The sequence below is a fragment of the Cydia amplana genome, chromosome 18, assembly GCF_948474715.1.
Source record: "Cydia amplana chromosome 18, ilCydAmpl1.1, whole genome shotgun sequence".
NCBI classification, from domain to species: domain Eukaryota; kingdom Metazoa; phylum Arthropoda; class Insecta; order Lepidoptera; family Tortricidae; genus Cydia; species Cydia amplana.
The window spans coordinates 14,565,466-14,588,499 of NC_086086.1; the positions used below are offsets into that span (position 1 = coordinate 14,565,466).

Sequence of the window (23,034 nt, forward strand, 5' to 3'; positions counted from 1 at the left end):
TCTGCCACGACACATGGTTTTGTGTTTGTTTTATTTTTCATTTACTTTAAGATTTTGTAAACTAATTTTTATGTTAATTTTAAGCTGCATGTCTTCTGTCATCTATGTACCATGTATGTTGTGGAAACGAATAAAGTTTTTATCTATCTATCTATCTATCATAGAGAAAAAAATACATAGAGTGCTCACTCCATACATCAGTTTTAGTACCAAAAAGACTATTAGCATCTAGCATCGAGTAGCGGAACTATAAGTACTGCTACTTGACAATAGATGTAGCACCGACCGGAAAGTCTTATGCTGTTGAGATAAGACTTTCCGGTCGGTGCTACATTTATTGTCAAGTAGCAGTACTGATAGTTCCGCTACTCGATGCTAGATGTAGACACTGAAATTAATAGTCTGAACTGATGTATGGAGTGAGCACTCTTGTCTTACTATATTTCTCTATGGTAGTAGCTATAAGCTAGAATTTTAGCCAGTAAATTAGAGTTAATTAGCTTAGCATATGTTATATTATAATAGTTATGTCACCTAAAGGAAGAGTGGCGCCACCCAACACAGGCATTTTTGCTTACCGGGTGGCTCCATCACTGTACATTATATAGGTAAACCAGAACTTTGGGAGTATTGTCAAGAGGGCGCTCGTTTTGAATTTTATATAGCAACTATTTGTATAGTGGGGACAATGGAAATTGCCAGATGATTTTTGTTTTATTCCGACAACTTTAATAAGTGCGAAGTTTGATGTTTGGATATTTCTTCGGTTTTTACGCTTAAATAGCTGACTCGATTTAGATAAAATGAATAGCGTAAAGTCAATAAGTAACGCAAGAGTTAGGTATAAGTAAGAATTTATATAGATAATTTTACAAATAAAATTATTTAACGTACCAAATATGTTCTAATCAGCATAGTTGAAATTCAAGGAATTTGACTCGTTCTCAACATTATACTCAAAATCGGGATCTAAATATTCTTCAGTCATTAAGACATCAACCAAATCGTGACGACCTGACTATAGTGACATTTGTCTATAAGTTTGAAACTTACCCGTCAATTCAGATGCTAATTTCGTTATGTTTTCTAATGGAAGAAATTTCTCTCCCGCACGTTTTTTTTTCCAATAAATAACTATATACACTATTTACAACTTTTTTCTCTGTAAAATCTAAAACTTTCGGCATGATTATTGCAGTCTAATAATAATTCACACGAAACTAGACAAAGCAATGTTTACATTGTCAATATTGACAACTATCATAGAGGGTAGATGTTGTCTATTATTAAAATTGTTGCCATTGCTAGAAATTAGTACCAACAAATTTCCGTAACATGGCGCACCCTCAATAGATCCTGGTTCACCTATAAACAAAGTGTGTTTTATGTAATAAAGAATTTCTGAATTCTGAACTTTGCGGGTTTTGATCGGTCGGTTGAATTGGACGTAACCAACAGTCCGCAATGTAACTGAAATCGCATTCGAGTCCGCGTGCTCTAAATGACCCCTAACTTTCGCACTTCGCCTCGCGTTTTTTCCGCTATAATTTCACTAATAACTTAAGAGTCCTCAACATCGTCCTGGCTGAGCAGCCTGAAGCCAGCTAGTCACTCCTCCCGCAGCCTGGTGGGTTGGTTTCGGTACCGGCAGCGCCGAACCAACACGTACAGCACGCCCGAGAGCGCCAGCAGCACCGGCACGGACAACCCGATGGTAATAACCAGGATTACAAATAGTGAAAAGGTCTCGACTGGTGGAGCGCCGTAGCCGAATGTTGTGGACCTGACAATAGGGTTGACACATGTCGAATTTTATAACAAAATCTAGTAAAACAGATATAGCTGGTCAACCAAATCTTGTCAGTAAAAAAAGGCGCGAAATTAAAATTTTCTATGGGACGATATCCCTTCGCGCCTACATTTTTCAAATTTGCCGCCTTTTTCTACTGTCAAGATCTGGTTGACCAAGTATAGCATATGAGCAATTTATCACAATAATGTGGATATTAAAATAATATATGGTAGTAATACAAAAATACGGGACCTGGAAGTTTCAAAATTTAAGTTTTTTTATAACTTCCAAAAAAAGTAAGGATACCATTCGATTCCTTACATTTTATCCAAAAAAATATTGTATAGCAACTATATACATAAACGCAATAATTCACCGACAAAAACGTAATTTTCTTGTTTTGACCATACTTCAAGATGGGCTCTATGTGACAGTGACGTCACGTTCACACATCAATTTGTAAGGGGCGTTTCGCGAGTGTAGTACGACTGTCGGACTTTGACTATCATTTCTGACGTTTGTATTGTTTTTAATGCAGTGGGTCCCATATAGACATTTGATCCCAAAAACAAAGCTGATCGATTGATACCATTAATAAAAAATTGTCATAGTAGCCTATTGAGCCCTTAGTCATGACATATGGCCACGGAATTGTCAAACGTCAACTTTTGACAATCATCCGACGCACGAAATTGTCTTAGATTTTACGCACCTTACTCAATCAATGTATCTTTGATGGTATACTGGAAGACTATGATATTATACAAAGACAGACACAGGCTTTGGACAGAGTAGCATGGCGGTCTTTGGTGTCGGAGGCCAAGATCCACTTCGGGCCTTTGCGCCACAGCAGTAAGTAAGTATAACATTATACATTAGACACTCACCAAGCAGTATAGTTGTGTTGCCTGTAGAACCCGTCCTGTGGCTCGCCGAATGACACGACCATGTCTTCTATCAGCATCTCGTCGATGTCAGGGTAGAACCGGGACAACGTGGTATATTTTACGACTATAGTATACATTATAGACACTCACCAAGCAGTATAGTTGTGTTGCCTGTAGAACCCGTCCTGTGGCTCGCCGAATGACACGACCATGTCTTCTATCAGCATCTCGTCGATGTCAGGGTAGAACCGGGACAACGTGGTATATTTTACGACTATAGTATACATTATAGACACTCACCAAGCAGTATAGTTGTGTTGCCTGTAGAACCCGTCCTGTGGTTCGCCGAATGACACGACCATGTCTTCTATCAGCATCTCGTCGATGTCAGGGTAGAAGCGGGTCAGCGTGCTCGGCGGAACTATGTGTGTACTGAAAACATGTTCAATCGTTAATTTGACAAATAAAGGGAACGAAAGGTCCGATCGCTGTGTCTCGCTCCAACCTATGGTTATCGCTGCCGCGGTCGCAAGTCGCTCAATATCGTGGCCGTAAGAGGAAACCGGACAGCCGCTTCTCCATAAAAACGTAGTCCCCATTTTCCTCTCTGGATATTGACATTTATGCTACCACAGCTATGCCCTTACGTTTGACTTTTTTTTGGCGTGTCAGAACTGTATGTAGAACCCGCGCCGGTGGTACAGTCAGCAGCAGAAGTTGCTAAGCGGGCCAGGTGTTCAAAATGATCTTGACACGCGACGTTATTGTTAATCTGTCAGCTCCCAGCGGCTCATATTTGAGCCAGAACGCTTATGGGTGACGTCATATCATGGGAAACGACAGGTTAAGAGAATAAGAGCGCGTCAAGATCATTTTCAACACCTCGCCCGCTTAGCAACTTCTGCTGCTGACTGTAACACACCGGGGCGTTTTGTCGACCGAGTGATGTCACGGTCTCACAGAGGTTGTATGTATGTATGGTCGAACTGTGAACTATACATGGTCAAGCAAATCTTGTCAGTAGAAAATTTTGAAAAATCGCGGGTTAGTAACACTACGTTTGAATTGTTCGAAAATCACGTGTCATTTATATCTTATCTGTGGAACTGTTTTGTTTCCATTTCATCGTTGTTCGATGTACACTGCTGCTTTTGGTTCGTTTCCTAGGGATATCATTCTTTCATTTGCTTTACATTGCTACTGACATATCCTGCTTGACAGACTATATTAGTTACCTGTTGAAATCCGATACGTGTACGACGGTGGACGAGGTGACGCTGCGTTCCTTCTGTATATACGCGACGGGTCGGAACTGCAAGTAGCCGCCCGCGCCGGTGCTGACACATCGGGGCGTTTTTATTTCGATTATCTGCGGACAAAGTTATCGTTTGTTAACTAGTTTAACCCGCTTAGTAACAACACAAAAATATATTAAAATTACTATCTGAATACGCCTCCAACTCCTACTCTGTGGTTTGGCAGAAGAATATATGTAATTAGTTGTAAGCAAGATGTCTGAATAAACGTTTTTTTTTTTTTTTTATTAAGTCAAACTCTTAACGTTTATATGATTTCCCGCTTAGGCGCTTAACAAGGTTGGAACTTCATGTTTAATACAGCGTTTGTGCTGCTTGGGAGGTGTTGGGAGGTCACATGGGAGTTGCCTTTTCGCATGTTTGTTAGGGTAAAATCTTGCAAGTTAAATTTGACCCACTTCCCGACTTCCAATGAAGCTTAAAATTTGCATACATAATGTAAGTCGGGTGACAATGCAGTAATATGATACCATCGAGCTGATCAGATGATGGAGACAGGAGGCAATAAGAACTAAGAACTAAACAACATCGAAACATAATCGTGTTTGGGGTTTTTAGAATTGTCTTGATGAGTATTAGTTGCATATGGAACAGTATACAGTAAACGATAAAAGCTTGTAGGTACCAAAAATCTTTACTGTTTATGTTCATGTATAAATATATTACCCCATGGGGTATCACACGAGCGTTGCTCACCTCGAACACCCCAGGCGTGTGCTCGTCGTCCAAACTCTTCTGCACTCGTCGCGACAACGTACCGTTCGCGTCCGTCGCGACCAATACCAGTCGCAGCGCGAATCGCGACGAGTTAAAGTCGGGCGACTGCGTCAGGTTGGCTAGTTGGACGTCTAGTAATGTTGAGTTGGCTGTGTGGATGAGGTGAGGCAGTTGCGTGGCGTAGTCGCGGTAGGGTAGGAGGTCGAGCTGTGGACAATAGTTATTTGTACAACAAGAGATCAAAGTTTGATATTTCTTCGAGTGCTTATTTTGAGTCCCGTGCAAGCGAAAGATTCTATACTTAGAATCTTGAGCGTAGTAAGGGACTCAAAAGCGCACGAGATGTAAATAACTTTGATCTCGTGTAATTCATAAAACTTTTCACCTCAGCAGTGAGAACATATTAAAGAACCCGAAAAATGTATTCCTTCTTCATCACTTACCTCTATACACTCATGTTTTCTTAAGATATACCAACAATTAAGTTTTCACCTCAGCAGCTCGAACAAGGGTACTTTGCTACTTAAAAACAGTGAGCAAAATCGCATTTTGACAGTTGCCGCTATAACAAATACTAAAAACAGAATAAAATAAAGATTTAAGTGGGGCTCCCATACAACAAACGTGATTTTTGACCGAAGTTAAGCAACGTCGGGCGGGGTCAGTACTTGAATGGGTGACCGTTTTTTTGCTTGTTTTGCTCTATTTTTTGTTGATGGTGCGGGACCCTCCGTGCGCGAGTCCGACTCGCACTTGGCCGGTTTTTTATCATCTTACTACATATTATAATTATTATGTAAGCGAAGCTAATAACTACAAATATTGCTAGTATCCATGTCAAGGATTACTCAGTTCAACAGTTAGTTGCTGATAAAACTTGTGATATTATGCAGGCGACTGTTAGGATTATGCATGTTTACACATTGCTTATACATACTTACATATGTTACTTATTTTTTCTACTCCCGTACTTTTATTTGCCATTTAAAGGGTGGTGCACACACCTTTAAACCCCTATCTTATAGTTGTCAAGACAAGTCTTTAGTCTATTCCCCAAAAAAGTATTTGTGCATAGTGCATACACGCAGTATCTTTTTGGCACTTTTACGATACTTAGTGTAACACTTAGTGCAATCCTAATTTTAATTGTCATCTCTGAGAGATGAGTGAACCATAGACAGGTTTTTTTATTTCAGTCATTCTTTTCCCGCCCGTAGCCTCCATTCTTTGCTACTTCTCGAATGAAAAATATTTGTTAAATTTACAATTTTATTTCAAAGTAAGTGCTTGGTCGTAGAAAAAGTATTGTATGCAACGTTGTTTAACTGAGTCAAAAAATACTCGTGGCGTCTTTATCAAATAGTTACTCACGCCACTCGCCTAAAATACTACATAAAATACTACATATATTCGTATGGCATTATTAGTAAATAAATAACAAATAGGCAGTCCGAAAAGGAGATGGCGCGATGACTTGGGTGCATTATATTCGGGTTGGCGGGAAAGTCATCAAATGTTGTTTTTCAACACTAATGAACGTCAGTACGATCTCCATAATAGTATCGACAAGTGATCGTGCCTACCTCAGATCATAGAAGGTACTTACTTCTATGATCTGAGGTGCCTACTAAGCTAAAGGTCTTTTAATCTCCAAACAAAATTTGAGAAGTTCCCGAAATTTTCTAGGTTCGAATCTCAGTAAGGACAATAAATATTGCTGCTCAGTCAGCACACTGTCTTGCCGCGCCCAGCGCAGCCCCTTTAGAGGAAACGCCTGAACTTAGCCCCTGTCTTACACAAGCTGACTGTACCTTAATAGCGACAGTCCCGTTCCTATGCCGACTGTACTTGTCAGCCTGCATCACGAGCATGGCCTCCCGCTCAGTCAGCACACTGTCTTGCCGCGCCCAGCGCAGCTCCCTTAGAGGGTAACGCCTGAGCGTGGCCCCTGTCTTACACATTGTGTTACACAAGCTGAGTGTACCTTAATAGCGACAGTCCCGTTCCTATGCCGACTGTACTTGTCAGCCTGCATCACGAGCATGGCCTCCCGCTCAGTCAGCACACTGTCTTGCCGCGCCCAGCGCAGCTCCCTTAGAGGGTAACGCCTGAGCGTGGCCCCTGTCTTACACATTGTGTTATACAAGCTGACTGTACCTTAATAGCGACAGTCCCGTTCATATCCCGACTGTACTTGACAGCCTGCATCACGAGCATGGCCTCCCGCTCAGTCAGCACACTGTCTTGCCGCGCCCAGCGTAGCTCCCTTAGAGGGTAACGCCTGAGCGTGGCCCCTGTCTTACACATTGTGTTACACAAGCTGAGTGTACCTTAATAGCGACAGTCCCGTTCCTATGCCGACTGTACTTGTCAGCCTGCATCACGAGCATGGCCTCCCGCTCAGTCAGCACACTGTCTTGCCGCGCCCAGCGCAGCTCCCTTAGAGGGTAACGCCTGAGCGTGGCCCCGTCTTACACATTGTGTTATACAAGCTGAGTGTACCTTAATAGCGACAGTCCCGTTCATATCCCGACTGTACTTGACAGCCTGCATCACGAGCATGGCCTCCCGCTCAGTCAGCACACTGTCTTGCCGCGCCCAGCGCAGCTCCCTTAGAGGGTAACGCCTGAGCGTGGCCCCTGTCTTACACATTGTGTTACACAAGCTGAGTGTACCTTAATAGCGACAGTCCCGTTCCTGTGCCGACTGTACTTGTCAGCCTGCATCACGAGCATGGCCTCCCGCTCAGTCAGCACACTGTCTTGCCGCGCCCAGCGCAGCTCCCTTAGAGGGTAACGCCTGAGCGTGGCCCCGTCTTACACATTGTGTTATACAAGCTGAGTGTACCTTAATAGCGACAGTCCCGTTCATATCCCGACTGTACTTGACAGCCTGCATCACGAGCATGGCCTCCCGCTCAGTCAGCACACTGTCTTGCCGCGCCCAGCGCAGCTCCCTTAGAGGGTAACGCCTGAGCGTGGCCCCTGTCTTACACATTGTGTTACACAAGCTGAGTGTACCTTAATAGCGACAGTCCCGTTCCTGTGCCGACTGTACTTGTCAGCCTGCATCACGAGCATGGCCTCCCGCTCAGTCAGCACACTGTCTTGCCGCGCCCAGCGCAGCTCCCTTAGAGGGTAACGCCTGAGCGTGGCCCCTGTCTTACACATTGTGTTACACAAGCTGAGTGTACCTTAATAGCGACAGTCCCGTTCCTATGCCGACTGTACTTGTCAGCCTGCATCACGAGCATGGCCTCCCGCTCAGTCAGCACACTGTCTTGCCGCGCCCAGCGCAGCTCCCTTAGAGGGTAACGCCTGAGCGTGGCCCCTGTCTTACACATTGTGTTATACAAGCTGACTGTACCTTAATAGCGACAGTCCCGTTCATATCCCGACTGTACTTGACAGCCTGCATCACGAGCATGGCCTCCCGCTCAGTCAGCACACTGTCTTGCCGCGCCCAGCGTAGCTCCCTTAGAGGGTAACGCCTGAGCGTGGCCCCTGTCTTACACATTGTGTTACACAAGCTGAGTGTACCTTAATAGCGACAGTCCCGTTCCTATGCCGACTGTACTTGTCAGCCTGCATCACGAGCATGGCCTCCCGCTCAGTCAGCACACTGTCTTGCCGCGCCCAGCGCAGCTCCCTTAGAGGGTAACGCCTGAGCGTGGCCCCGTCTTACACATTGTGTTATACAAGCTGAGTGTACCTTAATAGCGACAGTCCCGTTCATATCCCGACTGTACTTGACAGCCTGCATCACGAGCATGGCCTCCCGCTCAGTCAGCACACTGTCTTGCCGCGCCCAGCGCAGCTCCCTTAGAGGGTAACGCCTGAGCGTGGCCCCTGTCTTACACATTGTGTTACACAAGCTGAGTGTACCTTAATAGCGACAGTCCCGTTCCTGTGCCGACTGTACTTGTCAGCCTGCATCACGAGCATGGCCTCCCGCTCAGTCAGCACACTGTCTTGCCGCGCCCAGCGCAGCTCCCTTAGAGGGTAACGCCTGAGCGTGGCCCCGTCTTACACATTGTGTTATACAAGCTGAGTGTACCTTAATAGCGACAGTCCCGTTCATATCCCGACTGTACTTGACAGCCTGCATCACGAGCATGGCCTCCCGCTCAGTCAGCACACTGTCTTGCCGCGCCCAGCGCAGCTCCCTTAGAGGGTAACGCCTGAGCGTGGCCCCTGTCTTACACATTGTGTTACACAAGCTGAGTGTACCTTAATAGCGACAGTCCCGTTCCTGTGCCGACTGTACTTGTCAGCCTGCATCACGAGCATGGCCTCCCGCTCAGTCAGCACACTGTCTTGCCGCGCCCAGCGCAGCTCCCTTAGAGGGTAACGCCTGAGCGTGGCCCCTGTCTTACACATTGTGTTACACAAGCTGAGTGTACCTTAATAGCGACAGTCCCGTTCCTGTGCCGACTGTACTTGTCAGCCTGCATCACGAGCATGGCCTCCCGCTCAGTCAGCACACTGTCTTGCCGCGCCCAGCGCAGCTCCCTTAGAGGGTAACGCCTGAGCGTGGCCCCGTCTTACACATTGTGTTACACAAGCTGAGTGTACCTTAATAGCGACAGTCCCGTTCCTATGCCGACTGTACTTGTCAGCCTGCATCACGAGCATGGCCTCCCGCTCAGTCAGCACACTGTCTTGCCGCGCCCAGCGCAGCTCCCTTAGAGGGTAACGCCTGAGCGTGGCCCCTGTCTTACACATTGTGTTATACAAGCTGAGTGTACCTTAATAGCGACAGTCCCGTTCATATCCCGACTGTACTTGACAGTCTGCATCACGAGCATGGCCTCCCGCTCAGTCAGCACACTGTCTTGCCGCGCCCAGCGTAGCTCCCTTAGAGGGTAACGCCTGAGCGTGGCCCCTGTCTTACACATTGTGTTACACAAGCTGACTGTACCTTAATAGCGACAGTCCCGTTCCTATCCCGACTGTACTTGTCAGCCTGCATCACGAGCATGGCCTCCCGCTCAGTCAGCACACTGTCTTGCCGCGCCCAGCGCAGCTCCCTTAGAGGGTAACGCCTGAGCGTGGCCCCTGTCTTACACATTGTGTTATACAAGCTGAGTGTACCTTAATAGCGACAGTCCCGTTCCTATGCCGACTGTACTTGTCAGCCTGCATCACGAGCATGGCCTCCCGCTCAGTCAGCACACTGTCTTGCCGCGCCCAGCGCAGCTCCCTTAGAGGGTAACGCCTGAGCGTGGCCCCTGTCTTACATATTGTGTTATACAAGCTGACTGTACCTTAATAGCGACAGTCCCGTTCCTATGCCGACTGTACTTGTCAGCCTGCATCACGAGCATGGCCTCCCGCTCAGTCAGCACACTGTCTTGCCGCGCCCAGCGCAGCTCCCTTAGAGGGTAACGCCTGAGCGTGGCCCCTGTCTTACACATTGTGTTACACAAGCTGAGTGTACCTTAATAGCGACAGTCCCGTTCCTATGCCGACTGTACTTGTCAGCCTGCATCACGAGCATGGCCTCCCGCTCAGTCAGCACACTGTCTTGCCGCGCCCAGCGCAGCTCCCTTAGAGGGTAACGCCTGAGCGTGGCCCCTGTCTTACACATTGTGTTATACAAGCTGACTGTACCTTAATAGCGACAGTCCCGTTCCTATCCCGACTGTACTTGTCAGCCTGCATCACGAGCATGGCCTCCCGCTCAGTCAGCACACTGTCTTGCCGCGCCCAGCGCAGCTCCCTTAGAGGGTAACGCCTGAGCGTGGCCCCTGTCTTACACATTGTGTTATACAAGCTGACTGTACCTTAATAGCGACAGTCCCGTTCCTATCCCGACTGTACTTGTCAGCCTGCATCACGAGCATGGCCTCCCGCTCAGTCAGCACACTGTCTTGCCGCGCCCAGCGCAGCTCCCTTAGAGGGTAACGCCTGAGCGTGGCCCCTGTCTTACACATTGTGTTATACAAGCTGACTGTACCTTAATAGCGACAGTCCCGTTCCTATCCCGACTGTACTTGTCAGCCTGCATCACGAGCATGGCCTCCCGCTCAGTCAGCACACTGTCTTGCCGCGCCCAGCGCAGCTCCCTTAGAGGGTAACGCCTGAGCGTGGCCCCTGTCTTACACATTGTGTTATACAAGCTGACTGTACCTTAATAGCGACAGTCCCGTTCCTATCCCGACTGTACTTGTCAGCCTGCATCACGAGCATGGCCTCCCGCTCAGTCAGCACACTGTCTTGCCGCGCCCAGCGCAGCTCCCTTAGAGGGTAACGCCTGAGCGTGGCCCCTGTCTTACACATTGTGTTATACAAGCTGACTGTACCTTAATAGCGACAGTCCCGTTCCTATCCCGACTGTACTTGTCAGCCTGCATCACGAGCATGGCCTCCCGCTCAGTCAGCACACTGTCTTGCCGCGCCCAGCGCAGCTCCCTTAGAGGGTAACGCCTGAACATGGTGGTACTGTTCGGGTGGCCACGGTCTTCTAGATCGTTGTATTCGTATATCTGTGAAAAAATTGCAATTTAGTAGACAAATCTGTTTTGTTCATGATAAAGGCTTCGTCATACAGGCGCGTTTTCTGGGCGGCGCGTGAGCGGCGCGCGCTGCTTATACATATAAAACGCTCACGCCCCGCCCGGAAAACGCGCCAGTGTGACGAAGCCTTAAGTCAGAGCGCCTACCGCGAACCACGTTCGACGTGTTGCCTCTCTGTCGCACTTGTAAATTCGTACGTAAGTGTGACAGGGAGGTAACACGTCGAACGTGGTTCGCGGTAGGCCCTCTGCACCGACCTATTAGCGGCTTTTTTAAGAGACATCATTTATGATACATATAGGACGCAAACGAGCAATCAACTCTTAAGCAACAATTATTAATCAATTTCAATATGGAAGACTTTGTTCAGTTAGTTCAGTGTTCACACAATCAATAAAAACTAGTAAAAAGGGGTAGGGCATTTATATATGTAGCACGATTGACCACGCCTATACGTCTAGCCGCTCAAAGGTCTATAAAGGCTTCCCATATTTTGACAAATGAAAATTGCTTTTGTCTTGGCAAGGTTTGTTTTTAGCTACCTATTACCCCTCAAAAATTGGTGCAGATACTAAAGAAAGGACGGTTACAACGAGAAATCTCGTACATTGACCCCACTTGTTCCTATCTCTATTGTACACGCATAATTATATTGTAGTCCCGCTCATTCAAACACGCTAAAAAAATTCCGTACTACAGCAAGCGTGCATTACGTGTTTGTACATTCAAACATGACCCCATATCTGTCTGTATTTGAGCCATGAGTCACGCCAGCATGTTTAGATTACCCCAATTGTAATTCAATGAGCGATTGTATTGTATTTCATTTCACTGAGATCTGTCTGCAAATGTAATTAGCTTAACTACGCGTTGATGACGCATGTGGGTAATGGGATAGTGTGGGGAAATGGGAGATTAACAAATAATTATGTACAATTTTAAACTAGATTAGTACTTATATGTTGCCCTATGTGGAACTATATTGTCGTGCCCTAACAGGGCGTCACATGAACAGCTTATATTTAAGAACACCTGCTATGTGCTATGCAATGATTTCAATTTAGAGAAACTGCCTTTGAAACCATTTTACTCTTTAGAATACGATTTTATTTGCATATACTTAAAGTAAATCTTAAAAGGAATACCTATTATTATTAGTACTACATACGCGCCAATAGAATTTCAACTTTAAGATTCCGATTTAAGGTTCAAATTAGGTTGCACTCTCGGGAAATGTGACTTGTCTTCAAATGATCAGAAGAATCCAGCTTTGATAGGATAGGAATAATAGGAATTTGGATTGTTTGGGAAAACCTTGTAGATTGGTGCGGCATGGAATAGGGTTAAATGTGTTTCAACTCAGATTTTATTATTATTATCCCACAGATAAACATACACCATATAATTATTGAAAACAAAAGTAATTAGTCATTTCAGTATAAATTATAAAAATGGGCGTCAATACCACATTCATCAGTGACTCACGGGTCTCTATTGTTTCCCAAATAGTTTTAAGCCATAATGTATTGTTTGCCCGAATTATCGTTAGTCATAATTCATTTGGTTCAGAAACGCGTCACTTTTCAGGATTGCCATAAAACAAACCTAACCTAACCTATCTATAGAATAACCTAACGAAAATCCTGAAATGTTAACGGTTTCAGTTTTATGACTAATGATAATATGAGAAACAATGCATTATGACTTAAAACTTTATGGGAAACAACGGGACCCCGTGACTCACATTATTTCCCATCGTCATCAGTTATGATAATACGGTTTGTCAACATAACAATTAACAACAATTATCTAGAATTTTTTTTTAAATAATGAGTTATTTCACATAGCTGAATGTGGAAAGAGTGTATTCTAATTTTAGTAGTAGTAATTTTTTTAAATAATCTATGCAGAAATTTATATAATTGCGAGACGCATATAAGGCTCTTTTAGGAGTTTTAGGGCTCTCAGTTTAGATCAAAGTTGTATGTTGGATATTTCATAATTATCTGGATTGCACACCCTTTCTCTTTTCAATCTTAATCCAAAGTACTTACCTCATACAGTTTGAGTTAGAGAGATCAAATCATCTTTTGTATCCCCTTGAGTATCTTGGTCTAGTAAAAAATCCCTTCCTCTAACAATGTATTTGTTTTTAAGAGTAGAAATATTCTCTATCAAATACTTAGCTTGGGACTAGACTAACACAGTTAGCAGCAGAAGTGGCTAAGAGGACGTTCTTATTCTCTAAACAGTCTAAACAATAAAGTCGCATCAAGATCATTTTGAACACCTGGCCCGCTTAGCAACTTTTGCTGCTGACTGTACATGTAAAACTCCAAATATTTAAGACAAAATTAATTATAGAATTGATAAAACTCACATCAGAAATAGCCATAGCAAAGCTATAACTCGGTTCTTCAGACATATTGAACTTGACGGGCCTGTCATGCGCCCATTTAACTTGCAGCGACGAGTTGACACCAGCGACAGCATAGATGATGGTCGGAGTCCCCTGCGTGAAGTCCCAGAGCTGGTGTATGGTGTTGTGGGAGCCTTCGGCTTTTATGTACACAAGGGTGGTGTTTGACGAGCATGCTTTGCAATCAGGGTTTAGTGTTGGAGTTATCTGTGGAATTTGTAATTCATTATAATTAATATGCCATTGCCTTTTGTACTTGTATGTATCTGTATTTATGACTAATATTCGCTGTTAAGGGATACCTAGGTAGGTACAAACAGCAACACTCCTAACTGTAAATCGGTGGACCTTATTACAAAAGGCATAAAGTAAAGATTTACCCCACCATGTTCCAATTTGACTCACTATTGTAACTAGACACTACGCCAGTACATTCGATTTTAAGCAAAAGTAGGTCATTTTTACTTTACAACATATGCTATTACTATGAGGACTCTAATTCTCTTTGACTATGAGTAAAACATTGATTACAATTACGAGCTAATTCACATTAACAAGCTATTTATTTTCTAAACGAAGGGCCTTTGAACTTGAACTAGACTAAGTACATTTTAAGATAACGATTTGGGCTATCAATTGACAGTAAAAATGTGGTGTTTATAAACATTAGATAAAACACTTCCGTACCTTCCTGTCCTGTCCAAAAGCTAAAGAAAGTACGCAAACTAACACCAAAGTCCGTAAATGCATGTTTATCACCCTCGCTTCCTTTAAATACAACAATAACAAGCAATAATTTGTTGCAAATAAAATAACACTCTCGTAGGTTCACAAGTCAACTGCAAACAGATAATTAGGTGGCACGTGCACACCAGATGAGCAATTGCGCGATAACTGTGCTGTGCAATAATTTATATCTCTGTTTTATTCGATTTCGATCAAAACAATGTCCTCGTGGCTCGTGGTAACAACAAATCGAGTTTGCGTCACGCGATCCCAATATCACCCAATATGGTAGTGTTATACGAAACCTACTTGTCATTCTGGCGCTAGTGTATTACAACTATCACTTAAGAAAGAAAGAGACAGGCATATAGTTTTACACATTTTTAAAATGTTTCATTTCTTCTTAATTTAGACGGTTTACATTAACGTCATTTCTGGTGCGTTTAGAAACTGAAACTTTATGAATATGAAATGACAGAACGTTATTTGACATTATTATTTTCTTATAAATATTTTGGCCATACGGCCTTTATATAATATTTACTGTGTTTGGAAGCACAGTAGTGTGACAGCCAAGTTCGGAACATTTAAAAATTAAGTATAAAGGGGCCCACAGATTAACAGTCCGCCGGACAACACGTCGCATGTGGTTCGCGGTAGGTCCTCTGGTCCTCGCAGTTGTTCGGAACTGTCAAGTTTTTGTTCTAACTGACAGACCGATACCGTCCGGCGGACTGTTAATCAGTGGGCCCCTTAGGATTTATAACTTATCACACCGCGTCCTCAGCTGTTCAGCAACATTCCACAGGAGTCCAGAGGACCTACCGCGAACCACATGCGACGTGTTGCCTCGCTGTCACACTTACGTACGAATGTACAAGTGCGACAGAGAGGCAAGACGTCGAACGTAGTAAAGTGGGCCCTCTGGGAATTTAGATTTTTTCAGTCACACGGTTATTAGATCCACTATCGCTCGAATATGCAAGAGTGATAGCGTCTGTGCGAAAAGCGAAGAGTCATGGAATGTATTGGTTCCACGACTCTTTTCTTTCCGCACAGACTATAGAAAGGCAGATAACGAAATTTCGAGTTTCGTGTTTCGCGGTAGCCCCTCTGGATCAAATAGCCGCTATCCGCTATATAGAGATTTAGTTCAATCGCATAATTGTTATTTTTCTTATTTATTGCCTTCCCTTTGTATTTTGACTATGTAGTATATCATTCAACTCTTGATAAGTCAGTAAAAGACGAACTTATTTCCTCTTGTAAAGTACGATCAGCAGCACAAGTCAATAAGTGTTTCATAAACTATTCTGCTGCTGACTGTATGTAGATATCGTAGAGTCTGTGCGGAAAGAGAAGAGTCGTAGAATGTTTTGGATCCCATACATTTCACGACTCTTCTCTTTCCGCACAGACTCTATAATAAAATTCCTATAACACATTTAGTTATATCTTTATTTACATGTAAATGATTATATCAAATACAAATTTACGCTTCGGCTTCTTCTACATTTTGTTTCTTGCGTGTTTCCTCTTCGCCCGGCGAATGTTGTCGTTTTGTGGTTTTATTTTTTGAGTGTTTGTTTTGATTTCGTAATGCCTTGGACATTTTTTCCTCTCCCACGCTGTAAACAAAGTTCACAATTAACAATTATTTTTGAATTTTATTGAAAACTATAATTGATTACTAACCCTTAACTTGATATAAAAAAGAGATGATACTGACTTCAAGTCTCCTTGACGCGCAATCATCCTAAGCATTCACAGAGAAAAACTAAAACATCGTGTACTGATGCATAAAATCCAATTTTTTAAGATTTTAGTATGTATACGTTAAATAGGTATGTGAAGGAAGAGATTTCGCCTTCTAATACCTAATTACGTTTCGGGAAAAAAAAATATCATAGACAAAGGTCAAAATTACTCACTTAACTACAGCCCTGGACCCCGGACCCCAGTAAGGGGTAGGGTTGAACTGGAACCGCAGCTGACCGTCGCGCCGACTGATAGGGTTCGCGTCTGCCCTCTGGCTCAGGTCTATTGAACTGGTGATGGGTTGGCTCAGCAGGTGTTTTGTGACTGGGTCCGCTTCAAGCCTGTTGAAATTGAGATTCATTAGTATCTTAGTTGGTACATCGACTTGTTTTTATAATAGCATTGGAATAAACATCTATTATAGAGCAGAGAAGCGATTTCTCTATCGTCCCTTTGATTACCCAATTACCCATACGTATTTATCGCTGTGGCTAAGCCATATCCGTATGTCCCACACATATTGCACCCGCATCTTGGTCTTCAAAATTTTGGACGTATACATATGTTCTACACGTATTGCCTCAACTCCGTTAGTCTTTAACATTTTGAACGAATGCGAGGACTAGATTTGAGCAGGATGGCTGAGCTGTGATATACGTAAAGAATCAGCATACTTGGCTGGTTTGATCGGATGCGACTTCTCCCATGTCCGTATGATGTCCCAAACGTATTGCGCTGGTGCGTTCGTTTTGATCGACATTTTGGACGCGTGCGAGTAGGATACTTTGTAACCGCCATTCAGAATGGCCGACCTGTTTAATAAAAATTATTTAATTAGTACATATCTATTATCTATTACATATCCACCATATCCAATACCGAAGTATCATAATCTTTAGGTATGTAAAGCGAAAGGCAGATGTCCTATTGAAAATATACAAGTCAATTTGATCACCATTACAACCAAAAAACTCCCTTAAAATATATTTAAAGTATAGATATATAATTGCCGTAAAGTTAAAAGCATCTATGGGCTATGGTGATCGGATGTTAGTATTAATCATCACCGTCATGATTTACGACTTTCAGAGAAAGTAACTAACCTCATAATCAACATAGGCATGGTCTCCAAATGGACCCGCCCAAAAAGTTTATCCATAGTGTAATAGAGTGGCGTCTCGTGCAGTTCCTCTCGTACCATAGACAAAACTCCCTCTATTCGCTTAGCCGTGCCGAATAGTTGTGGTTGCTCTTGAACTCGGGTTAGTACGCGGGTCACGAAAGATTCGTCGTGCATCGGGGCTGACCAGATTGGACCACCAAGCTGATGAAAAAAAACTAATATGAGTATTCAAGAGCAATGAAAACGAAGAATGAATTATTTCAAATCGACAGTTTATCACACATATTAAAGTCAAAGTTAGCAATTTCCACTTTTGCACATTTCCATATTTCCACACATCACACATCCTTAGATATGGTTGGGCTTGAAGCCCAGTAGCTCAAGGTGATGATTTTATACTTACATGATGCCTTTGATTGCAGTGTACACAGAACTCGCCCACTGGTGGGACGGTGGGCAGGTACGCCTTCGTCTGGGCGGGATTCTTCTCCGTAGGGTTGGGCTTGAAGCCACCTAGAGGCTGTAGGGTGATGTTATCGCAGCCTACGCATTGATATACCATTGATAGTTTACTGGAAGCAAGTACATTAAACATGTTAATACAATGGCGTTGGCCGGTCGAAGTATTTAGCAGATGTCACCATCATAGCTTGCCCTGTCAATCCCTAGAATTGTGTCAAATTTTTGTTTTTTTAATGCCCTGGATGCCAGCCCTATAAGCCAAATCTCATAGAAAAACGGGCAAGCTATGATGGCGCCATCTATGCAAACATTTGACAGTTGCCAGCCCCATTAAAGCACATCTTAAAAATCTTGGCTCTTACACTACCATGCTTACCTCGTAGTTTTTTTACAATGTAAAGCACCAGAATAGACTTTGACAAACACGCGAATGTAGAAATCGGCCGATATGCTTATGAGGGGTACAATGTACCGGCTGTAGCGATTGGCGTGCTGCTCTATGCATTGCAGAAGAATTCTTAATGCCTGAAAAAGTAAATGTAACTTTTTGAAGAAAAAAATACAATTCTTAAATACAAGAATATGAACTATGTACCTTACAAAAAAATTTCAACTTTATAACACACATTACCTAAGCAAAAATAAGAAAAAACTGTTTGCAAGACAAGCATATGTTCACAAACAATTTTACTTAAAAAATTATTATATCTAACAAAACCTACCATTTCATGACAGCATTTCGTCTTCAAACTGACTGCACCATACTTGCAATAACATGTTTCTGGGGAGTTTCCAGCCAACACTGCCATGTCTGTGGCAGTAACTAACAGCAAGCCTCCGTCCTGCACACTCTGGACTGCCGAGTCAAGGAAGATGGACGGACAGCCATATGGGTCTAGGTCTATTGCAGAGAATCTCTTTTGGGGGTGCTTGTGTTTGTACATTAGCATGCTGAAAAATGTCTTGTCAACATTAATATTTTTTTATAGAATTGTAAGATACATTATTTTCAACCTGAATTAAAAAAATATATTAAGTCTTATATTAATCTGAACTTGGCCCTCACCCTTCCATGCATCAAAATTTTTGCACTTTAATTAGGTCAAACAGATCATCATATCAGAACTATCAGAAGTTATAAAAAAAATCAAAAGTGATAATCATCTTGTTTGTAGCCTGTTGGTTACAAAATAAATAAATACATAAAAACAAAAAATATAAAACATCACTAACCAAGCATCATCATGGCTAGTTTCAATGATGTTGTCTACTCCATTATGCACTATATTAGCCTTGATTGTCTCTACAGCTTGCTCGGATAAGTCATTGGCTACAATTTTGCTCACATTTGGCACTTCCTTGGCGTAGCGGATGCTTCTCAGTCCAGTAGCTGATAAGGCTTCCAGTATTGTCACCTCAACCTGAAAGTGTCTACTTTTTTTACAAAGCTACAAATAAGTAAGACAAAGCATTCAATAGATATAGGAATTGGATTTTCCTATATCTATTGAATGATTTGAACACAACTATTTAGTTGTATTGTTATTTATTAATTTCACTTTTCCTTTCACTTTTTATAAAACTTGGCATGTCTTGTTAGAGGCACTGCCATGCCCCCATTTATTGTTTTTTTTTTACTTTTTTAAACCTAAATTATCAATTATCAAAAGGTACACCAAAAACTATTTAAAACTCAAACCTCCGTTTCAATTTCTTCCTTTTCTGGTCCTGTCTTTTTCTTCTCGGCCTTCTCACGTTTCTCCTTTTTATAATCATCAGTAAAAACTGTGAGAACTGCAACACTCAAGTCTCTGTTAAATTCTTGAACTGGATTGTAGAAAACCTTCTCCGTACTCAATTTTATTTCAGCTTGGCCCTCCTTAATTGATTTAGGAGCTGAAGAGCTTTCCATTTTCATAATTCTCTACGAACATAACATAAAGGTTATAAAGTAATATACAGTTACTGTTGCATTAGGTACGAATGTAAACTTTCAACTTAGTATGTGAACAAAACTTACTTGGAAAGCTGGCTTAAATATAAAGCGATAACTTCTTGTAAACATTAACTTTTCAATGAAAAAAGTTTAAAAGTTCCACATTTTACGACTACCGAGCAGCACATTATTTATTTTGACAATTTGATAACACGGTGACGTATTAAGCCACGTTTAGAAGATCGAATTCATTGAATTGAGAATATTGAGATTAATTACCGAAAGCGTTTTTTATTTAACATTGAGCACAATGTAATTAATTTATATCTTTCATCAGAGATGTTATCAAATTTTGCTTTATATCATTATTTTTATTTATTTGGCATAAGCTGATTATTTACTAATTAAGAAATTTATATTCAGAACGTATATTGTGGTGTTGCAAGCTGAAAAAATATAATTATATGACGTTTGTTTGACGGGTTTGAGTGGTTTGACGCTTGTTTCGATTGACGTTGCGTTGCATTTTGCTTTGGATATTTCGTCGGCATTTCCTTACGAAATATTGTTTTTGTGTTAAATTAAATAAACAAAAGCCAGTATGAATCGTAGGAGGGGTCATGGAGATGAAGATGGAGACGGTTACGGTACGTTTTGTTTTGACTAATTAGGTTTTTTAGGTTATAATTGTTTACTCTCCCATAGCAAGTTACAATTGTGATTATTATTCGTTTCAGATCGCCTTCACCGTAAAAGACGTCGTGTATCAGAGAACCAGGAGATAGAGGATAGATTAGAGTCCCTTATTTTAAGGGTCGGAGAGAAGAGCAGTTCAAGTTTAGAGAGTAATCTAGAAGGTTTGGCAAGCGTTCTAGAAGCGGATTTGAACACTTTCCGCGTGAAAATCCTACGTATCCTAACCGAATGCGCTATCCGTATGCCAGAGAAGTGCACGATTTACGCTACGCTTGTTGGACTTCTTAATGCAAAGAACTATAACTTTGGTGGTGAATTTGTAGACTACATAGTAAAGACTTTCAAAGAAAACCTGAAAGCGGGTAAATGGAACGCAGCTAGATATTGTTTGAGGTTTATATCTGACTTGGTCAACTGTCACGTGTTGGCTGCATCATCCCTATTAACCTTATTGGAGACGTTAGTAGACTGTGCTAATGAGGATGGAGTACCGCAGGTTAGGAGGGACTGGTTTGTGTTTGCGGTGCTCTCCGCTTTGCCTTGGGTGGGTCGGGAGCTTTATGAGAAGAAAGAATCTCAGCTCGATCATCTACTCGTCACCATTGAAGTATTCTTGAACAAGAGGAGTAAGAAACACTGGCCAGCCCTTAAAGTATGGTCTGCAGATTCACCGCATCTTCAAGAGGAGTATCTGGACTGCCTCTGGGCACAGATCAAGAAATTGAGGCAGGACAACTGGTCAGAGAAGCACATTCCTCGCCCGTATCTGGCCTTTGATTCTATCTTGTGTGAAGCCTTGCAACATACGCTTCCAACAATTCAGGTAAATTATTATTAAACTTATTATTGTTGTTGTCATTTATTTCATTTGGTCTAAAGAGCAAATAGACTGTTTTTATACAGTTTTTAGTGTCCAACTGAAGTTTTGTTTTCAGCATAAAAATCTAGTTACAGCTAGTTTGGTTTTTCGGTGGTTTCCAACCAAAATTTCAGTTTTGGCAGGTTTCCGCATAAAAATCATGTTTTGGAGAACAGATTTTATTACCTGAGAATTTTTCATTTTATTTATTATTATTCTCTTTATTTATTTATCATCTTAAGTTAGGTTAATTTATAATATGGATATAAAAATAAAATACAAAAACACTTACAAAAACAATACAAAATACTTATAAACATATTATAAAAAAACCTAACCTAGGGTGCCGCCAGCAGCGGGGCAAGGCCCAAGCTGCCGGTGGTCAGGGCTGCAGAGAGAGGAACCGACGGACTATCCGCGCCGTGTCCAAGATCACCGCCTTCTGCATCTGGCCCTTGATCCAACCACCTAGCGAGAGTCTCTCAAGATGTTGGTCGAGACTCTTCGCTATTAGACCGTTCGCTGATACAACTATCGGGACAATGATCGTCGAATCAACATCCCACATGGCGGTTATCTCGTGAGCCAAGTCTAGGTACTTACTGGACTTGTCCTTCTCGGCTTTCACGAGATTCTCATCATGGGGGATGGTGATGTCAACGAGCACGGCCCGGCGTTGCGCTCGATCTATTATCACAATGTCAGGCTTATTGGCTACAATAGTCCTGTCAGTGATGATAGATCGATCCCAATAGAGCGTGGCACGACCATTCTCGAGAACTGGCGCAGGTGAATACTTGTAGTACGGTACTTCGCGGGCCACAAGGCCGTATAGAAGAGCAAGCTGCTGGTGAATAATCCTGGCTACGAGGTTATGTCTGTGCAAGTACTCGCCGTTAGCAAGATGAGAGCAACCGGAAATGATATGCCTGAGTGACTCTCCGGGACGGCGGCATGCCCGACAAATGTCGACCGTACCGTCCTTCAGGATATATTTCCGATAGTTGTTCGTCATCATTACTTCGTCCGCAATTGCACAGGCAAAACCCTCGGTTTCTCCGAAGAGGTCCCCGAATCGTAACCAGTTCACCGACGCGAGCAGGTCTACATCGGGTCCCGTGAGGGCCTTGTAAAACCGCCCGTGTAGCACCTTACTCTCCCATGCCGCCTTGCGATCCGCAGTACTTAGTACCACAGGTTTGCGCCAGTTCTCGTTTGCCAAGGAGAGAGGCGTGAGGTTCCTGTCTACTGCCACCACATCACGATGCATCCCACACTCGTTGTTAAGGAAATAATTCCTGAGATTGTACACCTCGCGGTTGTGGAGATCCTTGGCGTTTAGGAAGCCTCGGCCTCCACATTTCCGTGGGATGTACAATCTCATAACTGACGAGCGTGGGTGTAGCATGCGATGTGCGGTGAGCAGTGATCGGACCCTCCGATCCAGGGCGTCCAGCTCGGTCTGTGTCCACCTTAGTATGCCAAAGGAGTATGTGAGTAGGGGCATTACCCAGGCGTTGAAGGCGCGCACTTTGTTGCCTCCTGACAAAAGACTGTTAAGAACTTTTGTGAGCCGACTGAAAAAGCGCTCCTTCACCGACCGTCTAATACCCTCGTCCTCAATACCCAACGACTGTGACATACCAAGGTATTTATAGGTTTCTGATTCAGAGATAGATCTGAAAGACATTGTCTCAGAAGGTTGTAAATTTGTTGAATTTACAACCTTCCCCCGCTGTACATGCATAACCGCACATTTATCGACACCAAACTCCATGTTGATGGCACTACTGAAGACTTCGGTGGTTTTCAGTAGCTCCTTCAA

The 23,034-nt window shown here is 43.0% G+C and overlaps 3 protein-coding genes across 3 annotated transcripts in view; 1 reads left to right on the top strand and 2 right to left on the bottom strand.

Annotated features, from left to right (window-relative positions):
* Positions 1-1,528: 1,528 nt before the first annotated feature.
* LOC134656362 (glycosylated lysosomal membrane protein B-like) lies at positions 1,529-14,615 on the bottom strand. The gene is made up of 7 exons (XM_063511880.1): positions 14,337-14,615; positions 13,611-13,856; positions 11,017-11,199; positions 4,692-4,919; positions 3,915-4,048; positions 2,980-3,111; positions 1,529-1,783 (listed from the first exon to the last, which is right to left on the bottom strand). Exons 1-7 carry the CDS (start codon positions 14,397-14,399, stop codon positions 1,609-1,611), a joined length of 1,161 nt encoding a protein of 386 aa, XP_063367950.1. The 5' UTR covers positions 14,400-14,615; the 3' UTR covers positions 1,529-1,608.
* Positions 14,616-15,812: 1,197 nt separating this feature from the next.
* LOC134656318 (tRNA (guanine(26)-N(2))-dimethyltransferase) lies at positions 15,813-19,841 on the bottom strand. Its single transcript, XM_063511829.1, has 10 exons — positions 19,739-19,841; positions 19,418-19,642; positions 18,952-19,139; positions 18,441-18,669; positions 18,095-18,243; positions 17,660-17,828; positions 17,237-17,457; positions 16,808-16,945; positions 16,307-16,474; positions 15,813-16,003 (listed from the first exon to the last, which is right to left on the bottom strand). Exons 1-10 carry the CDS (start codon positions 19,781-19,783, stop codon positions 15,868-15,870), a joined length of 1,668 nt encoding a protein of 555 aa, XP_063367899.1. The 5' UTR covers positions 19,784-19,841; the 3' UTR covers positions 15,813-15,867.
* Positions 19,842-20,115: 274 nt separating this feature from the next.
* The window catches only part of LOC134656353 (nuclear cap-binding protein subunit 1), a 42,800-nt gene continuing 39,881 nt past the window's right edge, over positions 20,116-23,034 (top strand). The window contains exons 1-2 of the mRNA XM_063511872.1: positions 20,116-20,301; positions 20,392-21,173. Coding sequence (XP_063367942.1) covers positions 20,256-20,301; positions 20,392-21,173 — 828 coding nt within the window. The 5' untranslated portion in view covers positions 20,116-20,255. The remainder of the gene's footprint in view (positions 20,302-20,391; positions 21,174-23,034) is intronic.